Source organism: Eucyclogobius newberryi, unplaced genomic scaffold, assembly GCF_026437365.1.
Source record: "Eucyclogobius newberryi isolate DKJ021-1_F unplaced genomic scaffold, fEucNew1.0.hap1 SCAF_10, whole genome shotgun sequence".
Taxonomy (NCBI): Eukaryota; Metazoa; Chordata; class Actinopteri; order Gobiiformes; family Gobiidae; genus Eucyclogobius; species Eucyclogobius newberryi.
The window spans coordinates 22,464,245-22,486,744 of NW_027315724.1; the positions used below are offsets into that span (position 1 = coordinate 22,464,245).

General features: G+C 40.2%; 5 protein-coding genes across 6 annotated transcripts in view; 2 read left to right on the top strand and 3 right to left on the bottom strand.

Moving 5' to 3' along the window:
• LOC140370961 (uncharacterized) overlaps positions 1–4,039 on the bottom strand; it is a 5,928-nt gene extending 1,889 nt beyond the window's left edge. Inside the window, exons 1-11 of the mRNA XM_072458245.1 lie at positions 3,892–4,039; positions 3,653–3,810; positions 3,449–3,574; positions 2,838–2,973; positions 2,595–2,746; positions 1,985–2,110; positions 1,683–1,872; positions 1,525–1,602; positions 1,215–1,340; positions 974–1,027; positions 779–892 (exon numbers count right to left, since the gene is read on the bottom strand). Coding sequence (XP_072314346.1) covers positions 779–892; positions 974–1,027; positions 1,215–1,340; positions 1,525–1,602; positions 1,683–1,872; positions 1,985–2,110; positions 2,595–2,746; positions 2,838–2,973; positions 3,449–3,574; positions 3,653–3,810; positions 3,892–4,012 — 1,381 coding nt within the window. The 5' untranslated portion in view covers positions 4,013–4,039. The remainder of the gene's footprint in view (positions 1–778; positions 893–973; positions 1,028–1,214; positions 1,341–1,524; positions 1,603–1,682; positions 1,873–1,984; positions 2,111–2,594; positions 2,747–2,837; positions 2,974–3,448; positions 3,575–3,652; positions 3,811–3,891) is intronic.
• Positions 4,040–4,518: 479 nt separating this feature from the next.
• Positions 4,519–13,937, bottom strand: LOC140369537 (uncharacterized). Its single transcript, XM_072456907.1, has 19 exons — positions 13,835–13,937; positions 13,252–13,475; positions 12,474–12,632; positions 11,403–11,576; positions 11,113–11,233; positions 10,917–11,009; positions 10,633–10,837; positions 10,388–10,550; positions 10,117–10,305; positions 9,453–9,627; positions 8,959–9,095; positions 7,448–7,624; positions 7,201–7,322; positions 6,653–6,810; positions 6,002–6,229; positions 5,553–5,891; positions 5,336–5,484; positions 4,718–4,976; positions 4,519–4,535 (listed from the first exon to the last, which is right to left on the bottom strand). Exons 1-19 carry the CDS (start codon positions 13,935–13,937, stop codon positions 4,519–4,521), a joined length of 3,192 nt encoding a protein of 1,063 aa, XP_072313008.1.
• A 1,178-nt stretch (positions 13,938–15,115) lies between these two features.
• Positions 15,116–16,518, top strand: LOC140377673 (uncharacterized). Its single transcript, XM_072463176.1, has 3 exons — positions 15,116–15,284; positions 15,357–15,450; positions 15,514–16,518. Exons 1-3 carry the CDS (start codon positions 15,236–15,238, stop codon positions 16,361–16,363), a joined length of 993 nt encoding a protein of 330 aa, XP_072319277.1. The 5' UTR covers positions 15,116–15,235; the 3' UTR covers positions 16,364–16,518.
• Positions 16,519–17,159: 641 nt separating this feature from the next.
• LOC140369546 (zona pellucida-like domain-containing protein 1) lies at positions 17,160–20,236 on the bottom strand. Its single transcript, XM_072456918.1, has 8 exons — positions 20,147–20,236; positions 19,361–19,587; positions 18,479–18,669; positions 18,334–18,406; positions 18,140–18,237; positions 17,602–17,685; positions 17,354–17,525; positions 17,160–17,288 (listed from the first exon to the last, which is right to left on the bottom strand). Exons 1-8 carry the CDS (start codon positions 20,232–20,234, stop codon positions 17,160–17,162), a joined length of 1,062 nt encoding a protein of 353 aa, XP_072313019.1. The 5' UTR covers positions 20,235–20,236.
• Positions 20,237–22,239: 2,003 nt separating this feature from the next.
• The window catches only part of laynb (layilin b), a 2,232-nt gene continuing 1,971 nt past the window's right edge, over positions 22,240–22,500 (top strand). For both annotated transcript variants that reach the window (XM_072463189.1, XM_072463197.1), the window contains exon 1: positions 22,240–22,432. In XM_072463189.1, coding sequence (XP_072319290.1) covers positions 22,360–22,432 — 73 coding nt within the window. In that variant the 5' untranslated portion in view covers positions 22,240–22,359. The remainder of the gene's footprint in view (positions 22,433–22,500) is intronic.

The window sequence follows — 22,500 nt, forward strand, 5'->3', positions numbered from 1 at the left end:
AGATTCAAGAGTAAGTTGAAACCAAAATAAATACTTTAAGTAAAGTAAAAGTGTTTTGTTATGCTATATTTCGTCACAAAGGCGCCGGTCCAGCTGGCAGCCCGGTGCAACGCTCCGCTCTTTTGTCACACTTTTTTCACACTTATTGTGCTTTATCTTTTGTATTTTGTAAATTTTTTTCTACTTTATTTGTACGATCGGGACACACGCTGGAAACGCTTTGATTCAACTTGTTTCGACTTTGTTCGGCTGGATTATTGAGTGTTTTTCGTCGTGTCGTCGTGATGTGCGCTAGCTCCGAGCTAGCCGCCCCGCGCTGGCCCTCCGCGCCCCCCGGCCACCAGCGCCGTACGGAACGCGTTTATACAAAGGAGGAACTCATGAAACTGCGGAGAACCATCGTCTTACCCAGAGATCGTCACGTTATCCCGGCGGACATGCTCATTTTTCCCCTCCATCCCTTTTAGGGAAATGGGAGGTTTTGTCTATAGGAGTTTTTGTTTATAAGAGTTCTTCTATTGAGAGTGTTTTTTAAACTTCCTATATTCTGTGATGTGTCCTTTTCCTCTGTATCTGCTGCTTGTATCAATGAAATTTCCCCATGTGTGGACAATAAAGGATTATCTTATCTTATCTTGCACGTAGTTGTTTTGTAAAGACAAAATCCACTTTGGAGCTTTCTATGCTGCATGTTTGAAAACAATAAGTCTTTTTGTTTATGTTAGGGGTGTGTGTATGCTGAGCACTTAACATAATTATACAACAATGTTCAACCCACCATGATCTCCTCTTACTAAACCTGCCCCACCGGCCCAAATCTTCATCTGGAGCTGCACCTCCTTTAGCATGTGGAACAGGGGCGACTGCTCCAACAGCCTGCTCCACTCCTTCTCTGGGTCACAAGGGGGACAAATGGAAAAGTCAGCACATGCCCCACCTACAAGATTTGTGGGTTAAGCTGATTTCATTTCACCTGAAATAAATGGAACTGAGATGTTTTTGGATGGCTGTTTCTTTGTTTGGCTTTCTACAAAGATAGAAATCTGGGTTAAAAATATATTATGCATATTCTCAGGCGTAGGTGAAGGTGAACTGTCCAGGGACACAATTATATATTCTAAACAAATACATGTCTTTAAAGATGGTTCATTTAACCTACAAAAATAAAACATTTATTGTTTTATTAGTTCTATGTTTCATTGACTTTGCCTGACCTTGCGACTGAAGCCCTGAAGATAATGCGTGTCTCTGTGAGAGGTGGGTTGGACCAGAACTCATCTCCAAACCAGTGTCTTGTGATTGAGCTTTGCCAGGTTCTCTCAGAGATTGAGCAGAATTTGCTGTTGAAACACATTATCATTTATAATTATTTACTGGCTGAAAAACAGAGAAAATGATTAGAAACACTGTCTATTGTACGTACACTCTGGTTTAATCTACAGACGTGTTAAGTGCTATGATCATGCACTCTAACATAGTATATATAAATAGCTTTGTTATCACAGAGCTGGTATGTGGACCTACTTTGCACTACGGCAGGCACTGATTCTGTCCAAACTCTTGATGCCAGATCCACACCACACCTCTGTTTTGTTTGCAAATCTGATAAACGAAAACCCCATTTCTGTTTTGTGTTGTCGGTGAGCTCACAAACAAATACATCTTTTAATAAACCACCATACCAGACAGTCTGCGATGGCAAGGGTTAAGAGATAAGCCGGCGTAATGTTTATCTTGCAGAAGCTGGCTGAGCTTCTCCAGCAAAGGCAGCGACTTCTCCCGGAGCAGAGCCATGACAGAAAACGCTCCTCTGTGTCCACCAAACTCAACCAGACCATACTCCTTGTACCAGAAATGCCCAGTTAGCACAGCCTAGAAACAGAAATTATGTCAATATTTCAGTAGAAAATAGGTGAGTCAGACACTGATATCATGTGCCTTATGCTGTTTTCTTGAAATGAACGATGCGTTTGGTGGTGCAGACCTGAGCGGTGTCGGCACTGAGCTGAGATAGAAGCCTGGCGACGTGAAGAGCATTAACGGCAGTGTCCAACTCAGCTTGTTTGGCACTGCACTGCTCCAGCTCCTCTCGCAGTCTAAGCTGTCTGTCCTGGAGGAGAGTTAAGCAGGTAATGCTTTGTGAGAGAAACACATGTAGGTGAAATATTTACACAGAATACATGAATGCTCTGAGATAACATGTTGTAAATCCTTTAGTCATTTAGTCGATGAATTGGTTGATGGTGTCGTGGTTGACCTGAAATGAATTATATGAAACAACAGCGAAGAGGAGAAGATATGGACTGAGTTAGCGGAAGATGAAGTAAATCATGAGTATAACTTATACATCTGTAATAAATACACTTTACAAGTAATTTTTTATAATATATTTCTTCATAGCATATTTTTTTGTAAGAACTACTGTGCAATTGTAGTCTTTTGAGTGCACTTTGGGTTAGATACGTAGAGATATTTCATAGTTTTGACTGATTTTGCCACGCCCCCTTTTAGTCCCCCTAGAGCTGATAGAATAATGAAGGAAACAGAAACACTAATTTGTTGCTGTTAGGTATCTATTAAAGCAATGTTCTGACCAGTGAAGTATGAGACATTGTCCATTCAATTTTATGTGCGGCGTATCTTTCTTGCTCTTGTTGCAGCTGCTCAATACACACTTCAATATTTTCAAGGCCAGATAAAAGCTTGGATTGCCAAGCACAATGTCGATGCCACTCCTCATCATCACCTGCGTACACAAGAGTTAATGTTGTATACAGTATGTGCACAAATAAAGTTCATTGCGGAAGCAAGCGCGTTTTGACATGTTTTATTCTCACCCAGAGTGAGGATGTGTAGTACATGTGGGGGCAAGATCAGAGACAAATGGCTGCACACTGCTGTTCTCCTCTGGGCTTCAGCCTGTGACGACTCCTGCATCTCCAGAGCTGCCGCTCTCAGTGGTGTCACTGACCACTGCACAACAACAACAACAACAAAGACACAACACTGTTAATGTTTTTTTTATAGACTAAAAAAACAGTTTTCATTGTCATGTTGTTTGATCCAGCCACTCATCAGTTTTGATTCCCGCACACTTTAGAAACAGGTTGATTCCTGTCTTGTTATATCCCCACGGTGCCTCATGCTTGGTTTTTATCTGACATACTTTTTTGAACTTTTTGTATGCCTCCAATGCACTTCATTCTCTTCAATTCACTTCAGTTGTGTTACTATCACTGTCAAACGCTAATAATGCATAAAATGATCTGTTAAAAACCAATATGTTAATCAAAAGATTATAACTTTAAGTATTAACATGGCGCAGCAAGGTATTGAGGTATTAATGTGTGAAATAAGCTTCTTTCTGATGTAAAACACTACAAACAGTAAAACCATGCTTTTAGTTTGAGACCAGGCCATACAAGCTCCATACTGTCATCCTACAGACCTGATAAGACTGTGTATCACACAGACAAAGTGATGAGTCTAGATCAGAAAGAATGTCCTCCTCCTTGACTCTCTGCTGCTGCCAATATGTGTTTCTTGCGCACACCTCCTTCTGCAACCCCTCCATCTACAACAGCACGATATTCAAATCATTACTTTTCATAAAATACTAAAAATGTATATTTTACACAAATGTATGGTTTACCTGAACACTGTCTGTTTGCTCAGTCATTGTGAGCCAATAGGAGGCTGTTAGAGGGACTACAGTCTTTCTGGATACATCCCATCTGGCTCCGACCACTGGAGCCACAATCCCTGTGACCGGATCCACGGTCTGACTGCCATAACGGATCGCTTCAACACCTGCCAGCACAAACTGTTATCCCTCATGTACAGAATTGCATCATATTACATCATCTGAACTTGAACACTAATCTTGTTTACCCTTTCCATCGGCGCCTTCCATGGTTCCGGCCAATGGAAGTCTAATTCCAGAGAACGGCTCGGATTGACAACCAAGAACCGGCACACTGAGGCCTGAACCGCCCGGGTCTGGATACTCCATTCCCACAAGAGCGAGCACATTTGAACCTGTCAGGGGCATCTCCATCTCCCCTGCAAAAAGAGCAGAGGAAGTTTAATGTCTTACTCGTTGATTAAACAAACAACACATCTAGACTGTGCTATTGCCAGGAAACATTTGAAAGCTTTTTGGGGCATAGTTCTGCGTCAATAACAAATAAGGGTCAAGTAGAAAGTAGGAAGATATCACCTATTTACACAACTGAAACCTTTCCCATGGCCTTTTAGCATTACAAACTATATATGTCACTTTATGCTTGCAACTTTGTCCCATATAGAGTTGGACTCACAGGCATCATTGTCCAATTTAGATAAAAAGGGCAGAGAGTTAATTTAACAAAGTCTATACCATTTCCCTAAAATAAGACCTTTAATAGTCTCCCTCTCATATCCAAAAAGGGAAAAAAGCACATTTTATTAATAGATTTATATCTGTGGACATTCAGGCGGCGTGTGATAAGGTAAACAGAGAAATAATAGACTTTTCCTTTAAGGATAATGCTTGCCTAAAGACAGAATATAGAGTGTTGTAAACTGCATTGTTGAAACCTCATTTACACAGCTAAATGCATAGTATATTAGTGTGCTCAAGTTATGGGGAAATGTAGTATATTCACTTCATAGAAGCGAAATAAATCCATTGCTTAATCAATGCTTGCACAGCAGCTCCATCCGCATGTTCTCTCACCACAAGCCCCCCCATCACACTCAAGAGCCTCAGACCACGCCAACAACATTTCAAGTCGGGTTTGGAGCTGGAGGTGGCAGTGCAACCTCCTTCCCCATGCTTGCTGCAGCTCCTTAACTACAGAGGGGACATTTTCCAGTCGACCACTGCCCCTCTCGCTTGCCCTGGACATCTGCATGTGCAGGGGGGCTTGGTCTGATGTCCATTCATCAGTAAGCTGCTTATGTAACTCCAGTACTTTGGACATTTCTGCCAGAACCTGGACAGAAAGTAGACATTCTGTTACACAGAAATGATTCATGTAATTTCTCTCTGAGCAAATAGACATTTCCAGTTTTAAAACTGTGCAAGACTGTCCCGATAAGGTTAATGTATATTGTGCACTGCCCCTGTCTCAAATAAATGAACTGGCTAACTACTTTAGACAATTACAAGCAGTGTAGCACCCACAATGCTTTCGTTACAATGTATATTTATATTATGCTATATTGTTCTATATAATATCATTTGATATGTTAAATAAATATTTATAATATATAGAAATATTGAAATAATATATAAATATTGATAATATTATCCATTATATTAAAGTTTCAAAAAGTAGTATATTTTCAACACCTTGCAGTCTAGAAAGGTTTGGTATCCTCCCCCATGAGGGACCACTTGTCCTGCCCTTATGGAAGCACCTCCCACTCTGAGCCTCCTCCCACTGAGAGGCTCCACGAAGAAATCATACAGCAGGATGCCCCCTACTGGCAGCACTGCACCTACAACACAAATGTCTGTGCGTTGGACAAATACCTAACCTCTATGTTTTGCCATTCCTTTAACAAACCTGTGACTGAATCCAGACTCACTCCAACAGTTAGCACCAAGTTTCCTGTACGCGAGTCTAGCATTGGACAGCCAATCTGAATGGGCTGTCGCTGCCGGGTGACAGGGCACGTGTGCAGTCCACCTAAGGGGTAAACTAGTCCAGTGTCTGGGTGGATGGTCACCCCGAGAATGGGCACTGGGACCCCTGTTTCAGGGTCCGCCATTGGAACTCCCAGCTGCAGTCCCTGGCCGGGTCGGAGTCCTCTGAGGCGGATTCTGGACAGAGGCTGTCCAGAGTGATGGTAGGTGGGGTAAGGGATGAAGGGGAGAAGAGGGCTGTCCCACTTTACATTGTCTCCTAAGAGAATAATGGGAACACTCTCAGTCATGTTAAATTAAGTGAATATGAATAATACAAGATTATTACATTACATTATTAATACAGATATTCCCCTGTTATAACATCACCTGTAGATGAGTCCACAGTGAAGACTAAAGTGGAACTGGCAGGGTCATAGGCCACATTTCCTGCTATGGGCATCACTCTGCCAGTCTGTGGGTGCACAAAGTAGTTAGGTGGCACAGCCATTGTGTGCCCACTGCTTAGCAGCATATGGCTGTGAGCGTTTGGTCTCATAAGCCCCGTAACTGAATCATATCTCAGGGCTTGACTGATAAGCAGGGAGCCCTCTGGACCTGGAAGGGAACAAATACATTTTTTAGTTTTTGATTCATTATTTTTTGTATGTTTTGGCCCAGACTTTACAGGGCTGTACACAGCAACTGAGAGTAACACTAAAAAAAAAAAAAAAATCTGTTTCTTGACACTGAAGCAAGCACTGCATGTGCTTTCTGATCCACCCCCTACAGTGACCCTTTTTGCAATGTATATTTAGCAAATGATAAATTATAGCAAATTATCATACAATTCAAATATTATGTTTGTGAAAATTAAATAGTGTATCTCTTTATTTTGTAACAAATGTCCTATTCATACAAAAATAATGACTAAATTATATGTTGTTTCTGTAATACACACTGTTACAAGCAGAGGGTGTTGTTCACATACATTCAAGCAGCTGTTGCATTAGATTACCATGTCTATAAATATAACATTACCAAAAATATGATTCTTGGTGAGGACACTTCCAGTTTCAGGGCAAAGCAGTTTTGCCCCTACACCTTCCCCCAGAAAGCCCCACGCTCCCTGACGCTGGCACTCCATGGAGAACAAGTCTGCCATCCTTTCTATTGTCGAGGTCAAACTGTTGATCAAACTTAGAGCACAGAATACCAAGTTTGTATTGCTTATACAATACATATATAGTATATAGTATTTCAGGGGTGTCCAAACTGTGGCCTGGAGGCCAAATGCAGCCCTCACACCAATTTTTGTTGGCTCTTAGGCCCTGTAGTATATAGAATAAAGTATATCTACACACTACATTTCACGCTTTTTTCCTTTTTTTTCTTCTTTTTTTTCTTTTTTACATATTTTAGCATTAAAACATAACATAGATTGATTATTGATTTATGCTTTGTTCACTGTAAACCACAATGTTTCAAAATGCTGGTTAATACAGGATTACTTAAACACACATTAATCAGTTATCTAAATATAAACACTTTGACTTACTATGTCCCTTAAATTATTCAAATTGCTTTACTTTTGTTCACAGATTGGCTGGTGATTGCCGTAGAGTTTGGATAGTAGTCTGGTGCACTCTCGGAGTTGAGCAGTAAATGCAGTGTGAACCCTCATCTGTGCCTGCTGCTCTCTCTTTAATACCTGGAGTAAAACACCTGGAGTTACTAATGTTTTTCATTCAGAATGATGCTTTCCTCCCTTCACATGATTGAGCTCGATGTTAAATCGAAAATGTTCTAACATAATAGTGTGAGATGGTTGTAAACCTGCAATTGGTTGTGGAGGATTGTCCTTAGCTGGGAGCCAATCGACTTTCGGCGTCCTACCTCCCTCTCTACTTCCCTCTTTATTTTCTCATAGTTGTCGCCCATTCTGTCCTCTGTGATCAAGCATGGCTGGAGTAACTGCAGTTTCATTGTCACCCCTTGGTACAGCTCCTTTACCTAGACGGACAAAAAGTCATAGATGTTACTGTTAGTTTAATAAACTATAATTTGATATGTGCCCCCCCTGTGAGTCTAGTCTTCAGCAGTGGTGATACAGGCACCTTTGCAGAGTAAAGATTTGTCCTCTCCCATTACATCTTTATCACTTGTGCTGTCCTGAGGGCAGTAACTATTACCCTTTTTGTCCAACTGTGTCCAATCTACAGATTTATCAGACAAACAAGAATCATGTAACAGTATCCATCATTCCAATAGGAAACCCAATCTGTTTCAATGGGTCTCATATTATGCGTGAAACACATCAGTGGTAGAGGACAAACAAAGTTTGTACTATGTGTATACATACATACATATATATATATATATATATATATATATATATATATATATATATACATATACATATATATACATGTATATATATGTATATATATGCATATCAATGTCCCATTGTGCTTGTGTCCAAATGTGATTTCTTTGTTGTGTTTTTTTCCCTTTTCAGGTTTCTTGATTGTCGGCGATCATCAATTTTTTTGTGATGGCCTTTTTCCCTTCTGTCAGGATTACACTCCAAAGGTATCCTTTTATTGTGTCCATGGCAGGAGTTTTGAGACCCAAATACATATACATAGTGTGGGGTGATGATGTCAAAAAATGTCTGCAATGCCTTGTTAATCTCAGTGCAGTATTTTTGAGCAAAAAGACAGACCCAGAACACATAGTAATGGTTTGCCTCCTGGCTGCCAGATTATCTTACATTTAGCAATGTGAATAATGACTTTGACATTGCACTTTAGATATTATCCCCCTTGAACGCTCCTATTTATGTCTTAATAAAGAGTTCTGTAAGAAAGTTATGGTGGTCGTTACTTTGTTTAATTTCTCGATTAGAATAACTCCATATCTGTAAATATCTATAAAAGTCCTGTTTCATATCAAAGCTTTTCAATTGATTTTCTTTTTCAATCTTGAAACAACATTTACTGGTACACCTTTTGTTATCCAGATGTTAAATCTCAGTTCGGTGCTGTTTGGTACAAAATCTTGGTCATATGCCAATCAACTAAAGATTTTAATATCTTTGTTTGGTTTGTGTGTTTTGATTAGCTCTTTCCGAGTCGCAAGCACATATTTCCACTGAGCTTTGTATCATTACAGCAATGCTCTGATTTCATCTTAAATAAAGTCATATCAAGGCCAGTTTCCAAAACAGCTTCCAAACTTATTATAACAGCTTTATTTTGTAGTTTTTGTCTATGGTTGTACTATCTCTTTGACATCATCGTTATATCAACAAGGCAAATAAACGTTGGGCTGAGTGAGCAGAAGACCTCAGAGGTGAGCTGTCCCAGACGAGAGGTGACAGAGAGGCTCTGTTCCAGCAGCAGGCTGTAGAAAGTGGTGCTGCTGAACGCCTCCATGTCCACTTGGTGCTCATAATCCCAGAACTCCTCAAAATTCTCAGGATCTAACAAAAGAGAACAAAAAAAACACATTAACCTAATCAAATGCGTTCACTTCACACATGACTTATATTTGATGGATATATGGTGGGCCGTGTCAACTCAGGTGATTTCCCAACGCCTGAAAATTCACTGCACATGACACCGAGGACCTTTTCAGAGGTAATTGGCTGTGTGGACATAGTGCCCGGGGTCACTTCCACTGTTACATAAGAAGCTACAAAGGGCTGTGCAATCAACAGACTGGGTTGTACTTGAATGAAAATACGGTGGTATATGGTGGACGCATGGTGTTTGGAGGCTAGGTAATGTTTAAGAATGACAGTGATCCCACTTTGAATGCATGTGGACAGTAAATCTACCTGGTGGGGTGGAGTCCAGTGTCATTCTTGCTTGTTGGTTTCTATGTATTTTCCTCAGTGACATCACCCTGGACCCTTTTGATGCATAGTCATCCATATTGTAGGCTAAATGCAGCAAGCGATAACGCACCTTTATGGGCTTTTTCTCAGGCCATCCATATTCAAGAAAAAGTATCTAAACAAAACACAACGTTAAATACTTCCGTGTGTGTCAAGAGCGAAGTTATGATCAAATATACAATCTGGGCAAAAGAAAGTAATCAGATTAACAATAATTAGTATGTTATCCCAAAGCGTATGGCAGGGGTGTCCAAACTTTTTTTCACCGAGGGCCGCATTTTGAAACTTATACGCAGTAGAGGGCCACAAACAACCTGGCAATGTCAAATTATTACTTATTAAAGTGAAGTTTTACATTTGATATTGTTTCAATGAGCCTCCACACCTTTAATAAGACTTGGAACATTAATATTAGGTTGGTATAACATCACAATGCTTGAATGTTTCCAAATGTTAAAGTAAAAAATACTACTTTTTGTTGTTTGGACCAACAGCAGGAAGCCAGAGGGCCAACAGAAATGAGTCTGAGGGCCGCATTTGGCCCCCGGGCCGTAGTTTGGACATGCCTGGCGTATGGCATGTCATTGTTGTGTTTGGCACTCACCAGGAGAGTAACACACAGACCGAGGAGGATCACGGCTCCACACACCAGTCCACCGGCCACAAACCAGTCTGGCCTCAATAAAAGCTCACGTCGTCTGTTAATTCCCACTCGATTTAAATGTCGGGAAGTAGTTGAAAAGAATGGTCCGGGTTCATAGCACTGACCGTCCGCTGGCATCACGCGCACATACTACAGTGAAGAAACAAAAAAAGATGCAAATACACTGCCCTTCTTCGAGTGATTGAATGCTGTATTGATCATTGACATTTACCATATGCTTATGTTCATGGCTGCTTAGTTTAAATACATACACACCGGGCTGGTGAAAAACAAATGAAAAGAAGCTCGGAGGAGTCCAAGACAAGGTGAGCTCTTCTTTCAGTTGTCTGAATGCTCCCCAATCAAACACTGGATTTGTGTTATATAAGTTATCACTAAAATACAGTTTGTATCAACATGGTTAGAAGAACAAGGTGCTTATAAGGCTACAGGGCTTACTTAAATCCTTATACTTACACATCATACTCAGGGAAGTGATTTGTGGAGACCGTGAATAAGATTATATCCTCAAGATGAAGACATGTAGTGGGGTTTAAAATTCCTCTAGGCTTCCTATCTATTCCTTTGAACTGACTCCAGTTTCCCCTGCTGCTGGCAAAATGAATTTCACCGTCTCCATGACTAATATTTCCAATTTGAGAGGCCTCCCACAGAACACTTTCTAAGGGGAAAATCACAGAAGACATTGCAAATGTATGTCCATGTGAATTATGCATGTAACGTATTGCATTGTGACACACCCGGGAAGCGTTCAGTCTCTTGTTGTGAAGTCATGGGAAAGATATGGTCCAGTTCTTCTGGGAGGCCACCAAGTATGCCAAAGAAGCCTTCCTCTAAAATCAGAATGTCACAAACGTTCAAAACAAAGCTACGCAGTGAAAGGAAATGCACGGAAATACAAGCCAGTGCGTGTTAGAGTAGTGGAAGTGTGCGGACCTGCTGTCTGAACAATGTGGACTGGGTGTGAGATGTTGAGCTGCTGGCTGCACTGAAGAGTCTCCAGGGGGTCCCAATGCAAGAACAGTGTCTGCAGAACTCTGCCTGAGATGGATGACACCTGAACACAATGAGACAGTTTACCTTTAATGGGTCACGGCAACAGTCGAGATGCATGTGCTCAGCCCCCACTGTTGGTGCTTAAACTGTACACAATACCACTTCTACAGACTTTATTGTATGCATCATGGAATTAATTGCAAATGTATTGAAACAACATCTTCCGTCACCTGGTCTTCATGTCTCCAGATGAGTTCAAGTTCCCCATTTGATTGACAGCGGAGTTTCAGCTCATCTGTGGTTCGGCGCCGACACAGGCTTCCACATGACATTCTGGGCTCTTTGCATAAACACAGGCCCAGTTCACTGTCAAAGCCTCCAAAGTCTTCTGCTGATGGACATACCTGTAAAATACAGTGTTATAGTTTAGCAACATAATAATGATAATACCAATGATAGATCATCTTGTTTTTGCTTTGATTTCTAGCTGACAACAAAGTTTTTAGCTTCTTTCTAATCAAATAATAGACAAAAGTTACACACACACAGCATTATACCTAACATTTATTTGCAGATGAGCAAAGGAGGAAGAGGTTTGGGGTTAAATATTAAAAGAGTAACAGCCAATACAAGCTTGTACTTGATAAACTATGGCCAAGTTCCTGAAAGAAAGGGCAAAGACATCTAGGTTGTGCTCATTACTCATGTCATAGTAGACGTGTTTACTGTGGGTACACAGGTCTGAGAATTCACAGAATTATGCAAACCCATTCACAACGTTTTCAAACCAATTAAAATTTGATATATTAAAATATACAATTAGAATATAATGTAATATAAAGTATGAAAAGTATAAAAAATACATTATTCAAATGTGATTTAAGTGTTAAAGGCGGTATGGACGATTTTTCGGCGATCTGAGAACGCAGGCGGAAGTGCGTTTGTTTATTAGCGCAACGGAGCGCATCGCATCTCTCGTCTCCCGTAGATTTCTGTCCACTTCTGCGTCAGCTCGAACTGTCTTTCTCCGTCTTCATTTTGCCCCGTACACTGAGGGAACTATATTATGATAGATCCATGCGCTTAGGCACGCGGAAACGTGGGGACGAGCCTGACGCGGCTGCAGGTGAGCGGTAGGTGCGTTTTATGATTGATACGTGGCAGGACAAATGATTTATCCACGCCACGAGGAAATATGATACAAAATTTGCTGGAAAAAAATCGTCCATACCACCTTTAATGTCAAAAGTGTATCAATTAACCTTTCACCTGGTTTAAACTGTAATTGCATCATGTCTCACCTGGTACTTACAGTGGACAGACCACTGATATCTGTCCAGACACTCTCCATACTGTGTACGTGTCTTCCCATTGCGACAAACATCATACAGTTTCAGAACACACATTTTGTTGTTGGAAGGCTGATAGCCCAGAGAGCAGTGACACTGAGCATCACTGGCCTGCAAAAAAGGCACAACATATATACTGATTTTATACTGAAGAATATACTATTATATAATTATCATAATCATATAATAGTTTAATTATAATAATGATAAAATAGTTGTAGCAGCGCCATGGTTAATTATGTGCACATCTGTGCAAACATGTGTGCAAACATTATGTGCAAACACATATAACATACCTAACATACCTGCAAAAATACCTTGAAACAGGTTAGAAGATATGTGCAAACACTACCTAAATCTAAAAGAACAATCAGTATCATGTGATGAGTAGAAAGCACCACACAGTGTAAGAGATAGGAAACTGGACTCTTTGTGCTGAAACTTGATCGCCTGCTCATTCAGCTTGCACCAACAGATTGTTTCAGGTTAGGTTTTTGAAAAAGCTATGCAAATGTGCTTCTTGTGACTGCAAACTCAAATCCCTAGATTTAAAAAGACGCAAAACATGCATTCATATTTGGGGCTTATGAAATAAAAAAGGAGCTAAGGAGCCAGGAACAAATGTAGGTAACTGGGGCCTGAGACTTGGCCTGCTCAGCCATAAACTGCTGTGGGACATTTGGGTACATTTAACACTCATACAGCGGGGCAAGTAGAAGCACTTAGTCACCTGGAAGTTTTGCCCTTCCCCCGGGCACACACAGGTGTCTTGTCCAGAGAGGGGCTGCTGAGCGGCAGGAGCACAGGGCAGAGGCAGTGCCAGGGCCGCTCTAGGGCAATAGTGGTGCGAGGGACATGCCAAACATGTATTTGTGAATGCAACACCGGGGTTAGGCCCATAGTTTCCCACTGGGCATGGGATGGGAATGGGGGCCTCTGGTGGACAGTAGAACCCTGAAATAAGTAAGTTGTGTATGTTTCAGAATGACATAACATGAACAATAAGAATTCACTTTCATTCAAAGACTTACATACATAAAATAATAAATCATATAAAAATACATAGTATGAAAAATAGGCTATGGCTGTGGATAAAGGTAGTTGCCTATATATTGCATGCATAGACTATGTAATCATTTGTGTGAGTATAGCTTTCACACCTGTGGTTCCCAAAGTGAGGTTTGGGCCCCGTGTATACTGCACGGGGCCCAAACCTCACTTTGGGAACCACAGGTGTTATTTACATGTTGCATCGTAAATAACAAGGCTATTTGCACAATTCTCTATGTAAAACAAAGTAGCTTGTTGCCTACCTGCTTGGCACACTGGGCCCTCCAGGGACTCTTCACTTTTGTTCTTTTCTTGAGCAAGAGTGAAGCCTGATAAAGCAACAAGCCATCTTAAGAAACTCCCCATTGTCGGCGGTGATGCATCTGCAACAACACAAATGCTAAAAGGTAGGCTAAAATCTTTATGTTCTAAGTTCGTATAATAGTTGTGAATACATATCTGATCATGGAGGTAATGCCAGATAGTGCATGGGCAAAGCTGACTTGTAGCCAGGCTGCATCACTTTCACTGCTGAATAATTGATCAGGACTGAGTTAAGGAGACAGTGACAGTGACGAGGAGAATATGATCTTACCTAACAACAATATGATGTCAGATTAGGCCCCGATTGGACATTATGCAAATGTGCTTTTCTGACTGATAATGCAGTCTGTAAGATACTGTTTAGGGGCCAGATCCATGATGACACAGTGTTGTGTTTGTCTGATCGCATGGTTCACCTTTGCTCCAAAGAAGGTTACAGCAGGGAGATATATCTTTGTAATTATTGTACAATGAATGATTTTAATGTCATTATTGCTCATATAGAAATTGCTTTGTGGTTAATTGGTGGTTTTGTGGTCAATTTTGTGGTTATTGGACTACAAAGCGTCCCAATTGTTGTTCCGAAATTCAACGAAGACTTGTACAAACTACATATCAAGTAACCCTGGACTATGATCCTCCAGTGACGTTACAGTTATCTAACCCCCATATTCTTCCACTTTCACCTACATGGCAACGTGATTTACTCAAACTCACTGCAACAGATACATTTATTTATTATTAATCAAATACTCAATATTAAAAGTAAGAAATACAAGGCTAATGTTACACATCCAAAATTTGTATTAGACCTAGGTCAATGAATGTTTCAATTTAATCATTCACTTAATCATTAAATGCAGTCCAACATTAGAACAGGCTAACCCACATTACAGAGTGTACAGAGTTGTACACTCTGTAATGATTACATAAAAACATGACCTAATCTTCACCTGTCAAATAGATCATACATAAATGTTCACCGAGATAATAAGTGAAGATATGCCTGGTTACGATGAATTTGTAGATTATGGTTATAGGGCTTAGGTTATGTATCAGAAACAAATGTATGTCAATCTTGTGCTTGCATTTTAAGTGATTCGTCGTCACAGTGACCTTCCACGTGTTGACTGTTGACATAGGCAGCTGGCTTTTGGAGCGGCCCTGATAACACGCTGCTTTATAAGAGCAGGAGAGGAGAGAGTGCTCAGAGAGGAGAAGAGCTTCTTTAGATCCAAGTCAGAGACCACACAACTTTTCTACAAATCCATCTGCAGATTGAGATATCAAATTCATTATTTTGATTCATTGACAACTTGACACATTCATTCAGACATAACATGCTTTTTAAAGTGATGCTTTGTGCACTGTCATTCTGGACTGTCTCAGGTAGATACCGTGTATGCTTTTGCAGTTCTTAGTTTAATTTTCCTTTCTAAAAATGTATTTATTTTTATTTAGCCAACCCACTCCATCGTAACACCAGAGAAGCTCCCTGGGCAGACTCCAGAATAAACCAGGCCCATGATAAGAATGAAGTATCAAAGAGCATGGAGTAAGTGCACACATCTCAAACTGCTCTTTCATCAATCTATACTAAGATGAATGTGTCTTTTAGTTCGAGTTACAAAAACCAGATCGACAGCAGCAGTCTCTACAGTGAAGAGGACGAGGCCAAACACTCCATGGCTGCAGAGGTTCAGCACAAACTGAGCCTGGAGTCAGAGCGTCTGAGAGTGCGTCTTCACCAGGAGCTGGCGGAGCTCAGAGAGAAGCTGTCACCGTCTCCGTCCCACGTCAGCTCCACTCTGACGGGCCTGAGAGAGCGCCTGGCCCCCCTGATGCTGCAGCTCCAGAGCTCCCTCAGTACCAGCACACAGGAGCTGTGCGTCCAGGTGCGTCTGTACCTGCAAAGCATGGAGACTGCCGACGCTCCGGCTGAGGACGAGCAGATTCTTCAGCAGACCATCTCACTAAGAATAAGCCACACTCTGGACCACAGCAGATCCAAGGTAGCCGACATCATTCAAGACTTCGACAGTGGAGCCAGCAAGGTAATGGGACAGTTCAAAGATTTCGCTGTGTCTGAAGGAGAGGTTGCCAATGCAGAGATGTGGCAGAGGTTTAGCTCCAGACTAGCACAGGAAGTGGGAACCCTGCGGGTAGAAGCACAGAGCAGAGTCGGGCAGCTACATAAAGACTTATCTTCTCTGCAAACAAGCTCACAGGGTTTTCAAAGCAAAATGAATACAAAAATGGAGCAGTTCTGTCTCAACGCTGACCTTCAGAACCAGCTGTTTGCAGCACAATTGGAAAGACTTTTTGTAGATCTAGAGGGGGAGTTGTTGGCTCACACAGACTCTGGCCGAGCTCCGTCCTCTTCCGCGCTGCACAGTGGTTCACTGCAGGAGGACTTCTCTCTCAAATTTTCTTCTCTCATTCAGGACATTTTGCATTCTGTACAGTGAGTAGTACTATTGTTAAAACACTTCAGATATGTTATCTGTTTACCATATGCACTACAGTTTGTTTTGTTGTACAGTATTTTCAGTGTATGTATAAATTAATTATTTTTGTAACTAATGTAGCTCATTTTTGAAATATTTAAATTAATGTATTTATGTCTGTTTTAGTCTCTCTTTTGTTCTTTTGGGTGTTGAGGGTTGCTGAATCACAACATTTGGTGGTGTATTGCAAAGCTCACATTTCCTGCTTCCATTTGATAATATGTGGAATTGCATATTTTTTGAATAACATACAAACTTGTCTTCAAACAGTATGAGGAAGCAAAAGCACTGTTTAAAATGTCACTTTGCCTAAGTTGCCCAACCACAACACGCATACCAAGAGATCCATTTCAAGGGTAATACATTTAATTTTTTTAAATTAAAACAATGTTTACAGTTCATTCAAAATCTGTACAGTAAGCCCCAAATCAATCTCTATATAGAGTCATGCATCAACAATTGAAATCACCGCATTTTTTCTGTGTCAGTCGGAAGAGCTCTAGTAAAACTTTTTCAAAGCAAACCATCCGGCGAGCACCAGCAGCACAGCCACAGCAGAGCCCAGCACAACACCCACAATGAGTCCCGTCTCATTCAGACCGCTGTGGGCTGCAGCACCTTTGCAAAGACAAGAAACATAGGGATATCTTTGTGCACATATGAATAAGTACACAACACAAAACAGAAAAAAACAACTTACTGTAAGTTTGTGGTTGTTCTGTAATCATAAATAGAAAATTAGGTAACTATTATCAAGCTATGTAAGTCTATCATTTTGTTTCTTACCCTCTGCAGCTGTATACAGAGGTCCAGCAGAAATAGTGGCTGAATCTTTACCCTCCTGTCCAAAGGGAGTCACTGATCTTTTTCTTTTACTGTTGCAACCCTGAAATAAATATCAGTTTAAAGTCAAATAAACTCAAATAATCTATGTATACTGTATGCACTTACAAGAAGAATCTCCTGACACTTGCTTGGTTCACACAGTCTGAGAATGCAATGCAGGTAGATGCTGGACATTGGCTGCGCGCGGTGTTGAAGGAAACGGAAAGCCTCAAAATTAAAGCGGGCAACTTTAGAAATGCCATTGCTGATAACAGTTGTCCTGTCGTCCTTTGAGCAGCTGGGGGAAAAGTACAAATACTCACATGTAATATACTAATGATATATTAAACTGTTATTTTCTGCGATATATGTACCCAATAAAGAAGTTGTGCTGTTCACTGTGAGTCACATTGTGGGCTGCTGGTGTGGAGAAGCAGTGATCCAGAAGAACATAAAAACTGGAAAGAGAGAGTCGTTTTATAAGATAAGATAAGATAAAATATGCCTTTATTGTCCACACATGGGAAAATGTTGGTGTTACAACGCAGTAGATACAGAGGGAAAGGACAGATAACTTATAGGAAGTTTAAAAACACTCTTAATAGAAGAACTCTTATGAACAAAAACAAAAACTCTTATTAACAAAAACTCCTGTAAAGAGGTCCTCTCATATCTTAATAGGGAATGGAGGGAAGAAAATAAAAATAAAATAAAATAATGATAATAATAAAAATAGCTGGCATAGGACAAATAATACTACTAATAATCGTAAAGTAAACACTCTTATTTACATCAGTTGTTTGCACATGAATATGACATTAATTGCGTGTGAGTATGACAGTAATTGCACATGTTCAGGGCTAGGAATCAAAATGTCATATACATTTTTTTCACCGATTCTTTTTAACGTACTTTCCAGTTAGATTTACTGCTTTGACTTCAGCATAGACCCCAGCTCGCAACTGCAGACCTGTTGGTGGCATTATCAAAGGATATTGATAGGAAGAGTCCTGTAAAAGATAATAATAATCCATTTTAAAAAGGAATGCTGTGAAAAGAACATTGGCAATAGAGCAGCTAGAATAAATACATGGAATTATGCTTACATTATATACATTCATTTTCAGTGTGTTGATAAAGGTTCCATTGTTGTCATTGGTGGCCACAGAGACAGATGAGCTGGCGTATCAAAATGTTAGAACACACGAAGCGGAAGGCCGGAAACATTTTGATAGTGTTGGACTAACTTACGCAATAATCTGTGTGTTCTTGATGAGGTACTCGAGAGGGTAGCGACAGGAGAAGTGGTAGTACAGGTCCGTGGCGTAGCTGATCGTGCCTTGGTCTGATCGGGGGGTTTCTATGTAGCTCGTGATGATGACTGACTGTACACTAGCAAAGGAGCTGAAGGGGCCGGTGGGGTCTGGGGCTTCATCCACAATCTGCAGCAACGTATAAAAGCATATACAGTATATCATTTGCAAAGCAGTGTATCATATTTCAAATTTCTCTATTATTTCCTGTCAAAATGGCAGCTTGAACCATCCAGTTGGTCAGTATTAATTAATTAAGTTTTGTTTCAAACTCGGTTTCAACATGGAAGGAAACGTTCAGTTCTAGATATTTATATATTAATATCTCAACTGTGACTGTAAGGAGTTCCAATATGCAGGAGCAGCATAGAAAAAAAGCCGGACTTAATATTAGATCAAATATCATTAGCGTCTTAAAGGTATTTCAACTGCTGCAACACAGCAATTAAATATAAAAAATCCACATATTCAATCCAATACTATAGACACTATATATACAAGTTTCGATATTAGTTTTAATATCTATTGTTCTCTTGGTATGGATTTGTGACAACCCTATTAAGTATACAAAAATGTAAGAAATGTAAGGAGTAAGTGGTTGTAATAGCATTATTGATTAAAAAAAATGGCAGTTGTCATAGTAGCAGTCAGTCACAGTAGTGAATGTAAAATAAAAATAAAAGCACTATGTTGTTATATTATGACTAACTATTCAGTACAAAGCATATTTTTATAGTTTGTTTTGTTTTCCTATTATACCAGTAAAAGACATCATATCCTTTCATAGAAACACATGTCTTAAAGGTAAAGATGGTGTCACCTGCAGGGACTGGCGGCAGGGGTTATCCTGGCTTTGATTGACGGGCAGATAGTAGCGCATCACTGGAGGGCTCACACTGGTATCAGCTGTGCCCAGACATTTATGCTCATTGTGGTTTCCATTGAGAGCGAGGTCTGTGGTGTTGAAGCCTGCCCACTGCGCCGTGCACAGGTTAATCTCCAGAGCGATGACTGTGGCCCCGCAGTCCACTGTCAAATCAGAGTTATCTAAGAAAGAAAAGAGCTGCAGGATTAAATGCACGATACAGAATATAGACCAAAATATTGTATTATAAGTGGAAAGAAGAACAACAACAACAACAACAAAAAGTACTCATGAATACTAATGTATGAGACAAATAGAGTGTTTATTTTACCTTTATTATTAGTATTATCTTGTCTTACACTAGCTATTTTTTATTTTTATTTTATCTTTATTTATTTTTCCCCGCCATTCCTTATTAGGAAATGAGAGGTTTTGTCTATTGGAGTTTTTGTTTATAAGAGTTTTTTTTTTAAACTTCCTATATGTTATCTGTCCTTTTCCTCTGTATCTACCTGCGTTGCAACAATGAAATTTACCCATGTGTGGACAATAAAGGATTATCTTATCTTAATGAACACAGGTTACACCTCATATTACAATTTCAGAAAACAAAGCCCTCAGACAATCAATCAATCAATCAACAACTTAATGTATCCCCAACACGGCTGTATCATACATTTAAATAGGAGATTATAAAATGGGCCAATGTAAGTCTACTTGAGGCTGGTAGTGGTGACATACCTGGTGTCCGGTTATATTCAGGAGGACAGTTGTAGGCACCAAAGGCAGGCTGCACCAAAACAGCCAGCAGAGGAAGCCATACATACATAGTGCAATGGAGTTTGAGCACTGAAAGCTGTAGAAGGTAAAGAAAACACGATACAACAACCTTACATTATGAAGCAAAATGCACTCAAACCCAAACTAATCTATGAACCATTTGTAAAAACAGAGCAAAGTCTTACCTCGCTGGGTCCTCAGTGAGTGAGTGATGCTATTCTCCTAGAGGGGCTTTTATAATATTACAGATACCTAAAACCATAGAGGTGTGACTAGGAAGCCCTCCCATCAACAAGCCAAATATAGACCAAATATATATTTATGCACATCCAGTGTATTGACATGTTTGATATTTTTGGAGATATTCCAACAGCAATTTGGCCTCTAAAATAAAATATACTGTATGTAATCAAATATAGCTGTCTACTATATTTATTCATATATTAAGGCTTTTTTTTTCATTTTCCTTGCTGTAATTTGTGTAATAAATTGATTGGAAAAATAGAATACAGTGGGTAGCCCATCACTACATGCATGAAAAAATTTTTTAAATCTATAAAACAACTCAAGCTACACATTTTGGGTCTAAATATGTGTATGGACATTTACATAAACTAAGATAAACTTATAAAGGTCTTGTTGAACAGACCATGCGTTTGACTTGGATTGAAGTCTTGAATGGGAGACACTTGATCAGCCTTGCCACCGGCGACGGAGGACACAGCCAATCATGAGTATCCTTTGTTCATTTATCTTGCATGACAAACCTGGGCTCTATTGTCTGCACAGTGCTGTAGTGCAGAATTCTACAGTGTCTCGCTATGGGCCACAACTGCTGCTGTTTTCCCAAACGAAGCCTTTGTCCCACAGAAATACAGAATGAAAAGAACAGACTGTTGCCCATGGTCAGAGCCGACATTTGTTACACTATCTGGAGACTATGTCATACAATCACTAATCTCAGTTTGACATACGGGATAATGATGGTTAGGTACTGATATCATCGCATTTGAATGGCAATTTCAATAGGTTTAGTGCGTTTTATTGCCGTGATCATGATTTTAATTTGACACATGGCGCTTTATCCAGGACTAAATTACCCGCACGGCCTGATTATACTTTTCCTTGTCATCTGCACAAGCCAAACATAAACCCAACTCTGGACTTGTGAGTCAGCACCAGATCTGGAAGTGGAAAAACACAACATACAAGAACAGTTATTGGCTTTATAAGATGAAAAGATCAAAACATGTGCCTACAACAACAAGGCTCTCACATGGTGGAGACAGTGGGAAAAATAGGTTGAGCTGTAGAGCAGACAACAGGACTACACAGTAAAGCGCATGATTCATTTCCCACTGCGTGACTGTGAAAATGCCTTATTAAGAACACATGCAAAGTGTGTACAAAGTAAATAAGTAGGCCTGAGGAGGGGAACTAAAATAAGGTTTACAGTTACTTATAGAACCTATAGGCATGATACGTCCTAGTATTAGTGTTATTATTGTAAACCAATTACTCATGCTCTTCTTTCCTGGGAATCAAATGCATAAAAGCCACTGAAGAGGATGTACAGCCCAGAGTTTTTTCCTCTCCACACTTCCTTTTCCAAGATGACTGTTCTTGGAAAAGGAAGTGTGGAGAGGGGAAAACTCTGCCCTGCCACTTCTGCTTGTACTATCTTTGGCATCCCATTAAAATGTTGTTTCATTGCTCATGCTAGTGTTTATTTATCCATTTATTTTAAGAGTGGTTTCAAAGTATAAACACAAGTGCACCGCGTTCCCATTTTAACCCATCGAGCGTGATGCGTGTTATGGCACAAGATGTCTCTTTGTGCCAATAGTATAATTGCATTATGTTTAATTTAATTTGACTAATAAGGTAGAAGTTGCACTGGCACTACACAAAATCCCGTTTAGGAGCTTGACATGTAGAGGAATAAAAGAAGCCAATAACTTCCACAATTTCAAAGTGGAAATACTTAGTTTCTCTGTGTTTTTTCTTTTCTTCCCGGACCTAGGCGCCATATGCGCGCAGTGAGCAGCCCTCATACTGCCTCCGTCATTCCTCCGTGTTTACTCCCAGAGTTTTGACCCAGATCTGTTTGTTTGTAGCGCACAAGATGTTTTGTCCTGTTGCTTTTACCCGCCACAAGCCGTGAACATGTTGAAATGGATTTTATTAGACTCCTGGGCGCCGTTATTACCGTGTTCTTCCATTCTGAGACTGTCTGCAGAATCAATGGTAAGACGTCTTCGTAGAACAAGGACTGTACTCAATGTTGCAAGAAAACTCGTTCAATTGATCTTATG

Bases quoted from the DNA above. Each gene is read 5' to 3' on its own strand.
- LOC140377673 (XM_072463176.1), top strand. From the start codon at position 15,236: ATGCTTTTTAAAGTGATGCTTTGTGCACTGTCATTCTGGACTGTCTCA. The intron at 15,285-15,356 runs GTAGATACCGTG...ATTTTTATTTAG, and splicing joins GTCATTCTGGACTGTCTCAG to CCAACCCACTCCATCGTAAC. The intron at 15,451-15,513 runs GTAAGTGCACAC...TGTGTCTTTTAG, and splicing joins GAAGTATCAAAGAGCATGGA to TTCGAGTTACAAAAACCAGA.
- LOC140369537 (XM_072456907.1), bottom strand. From the start codon at position 13,937: ATGGGGAGTTTCTTAAGATGGCTTGTTGCTTTATCAGGCTTCACTCTT. The intron at 7,625-8,958 runs GTCTTCTGCTCA...TTGTCCGTCTAG, and splicing joins TGGGACAGCTCACCTCTGAG to GTAAAGGAGCTGTACCAAGG. The intron at 7,323-7,447 runs GTTTACAACCAT...GTTTTACTCCAG, and splicing joins TCCTCCACAACCAATTGCAG to GTATTAAAGAGAGAGCAGCA.
- LOC140369546 (XM_072456918.1), bottom strand. From the start codon at position 20,234: ATGTATGTATGGCTTCCTCTGCTGGCTGTTTTGGTGCAGCCTGCCTTT. The intron at 18,238-18,333 runs GTAAGCATAATT...TATCTTTTACAG, and splicing joins TGAAAATGAATGTATATAAT to GACTCTTCCTATCAATATCC. The intron at 17,526-17,601 runs GTACATATATCG...CTTTTCCCCCAG, and splicing joins CAGCACAACTTCTTTATTGG to CTGCTCAAAGGACGACAGGA.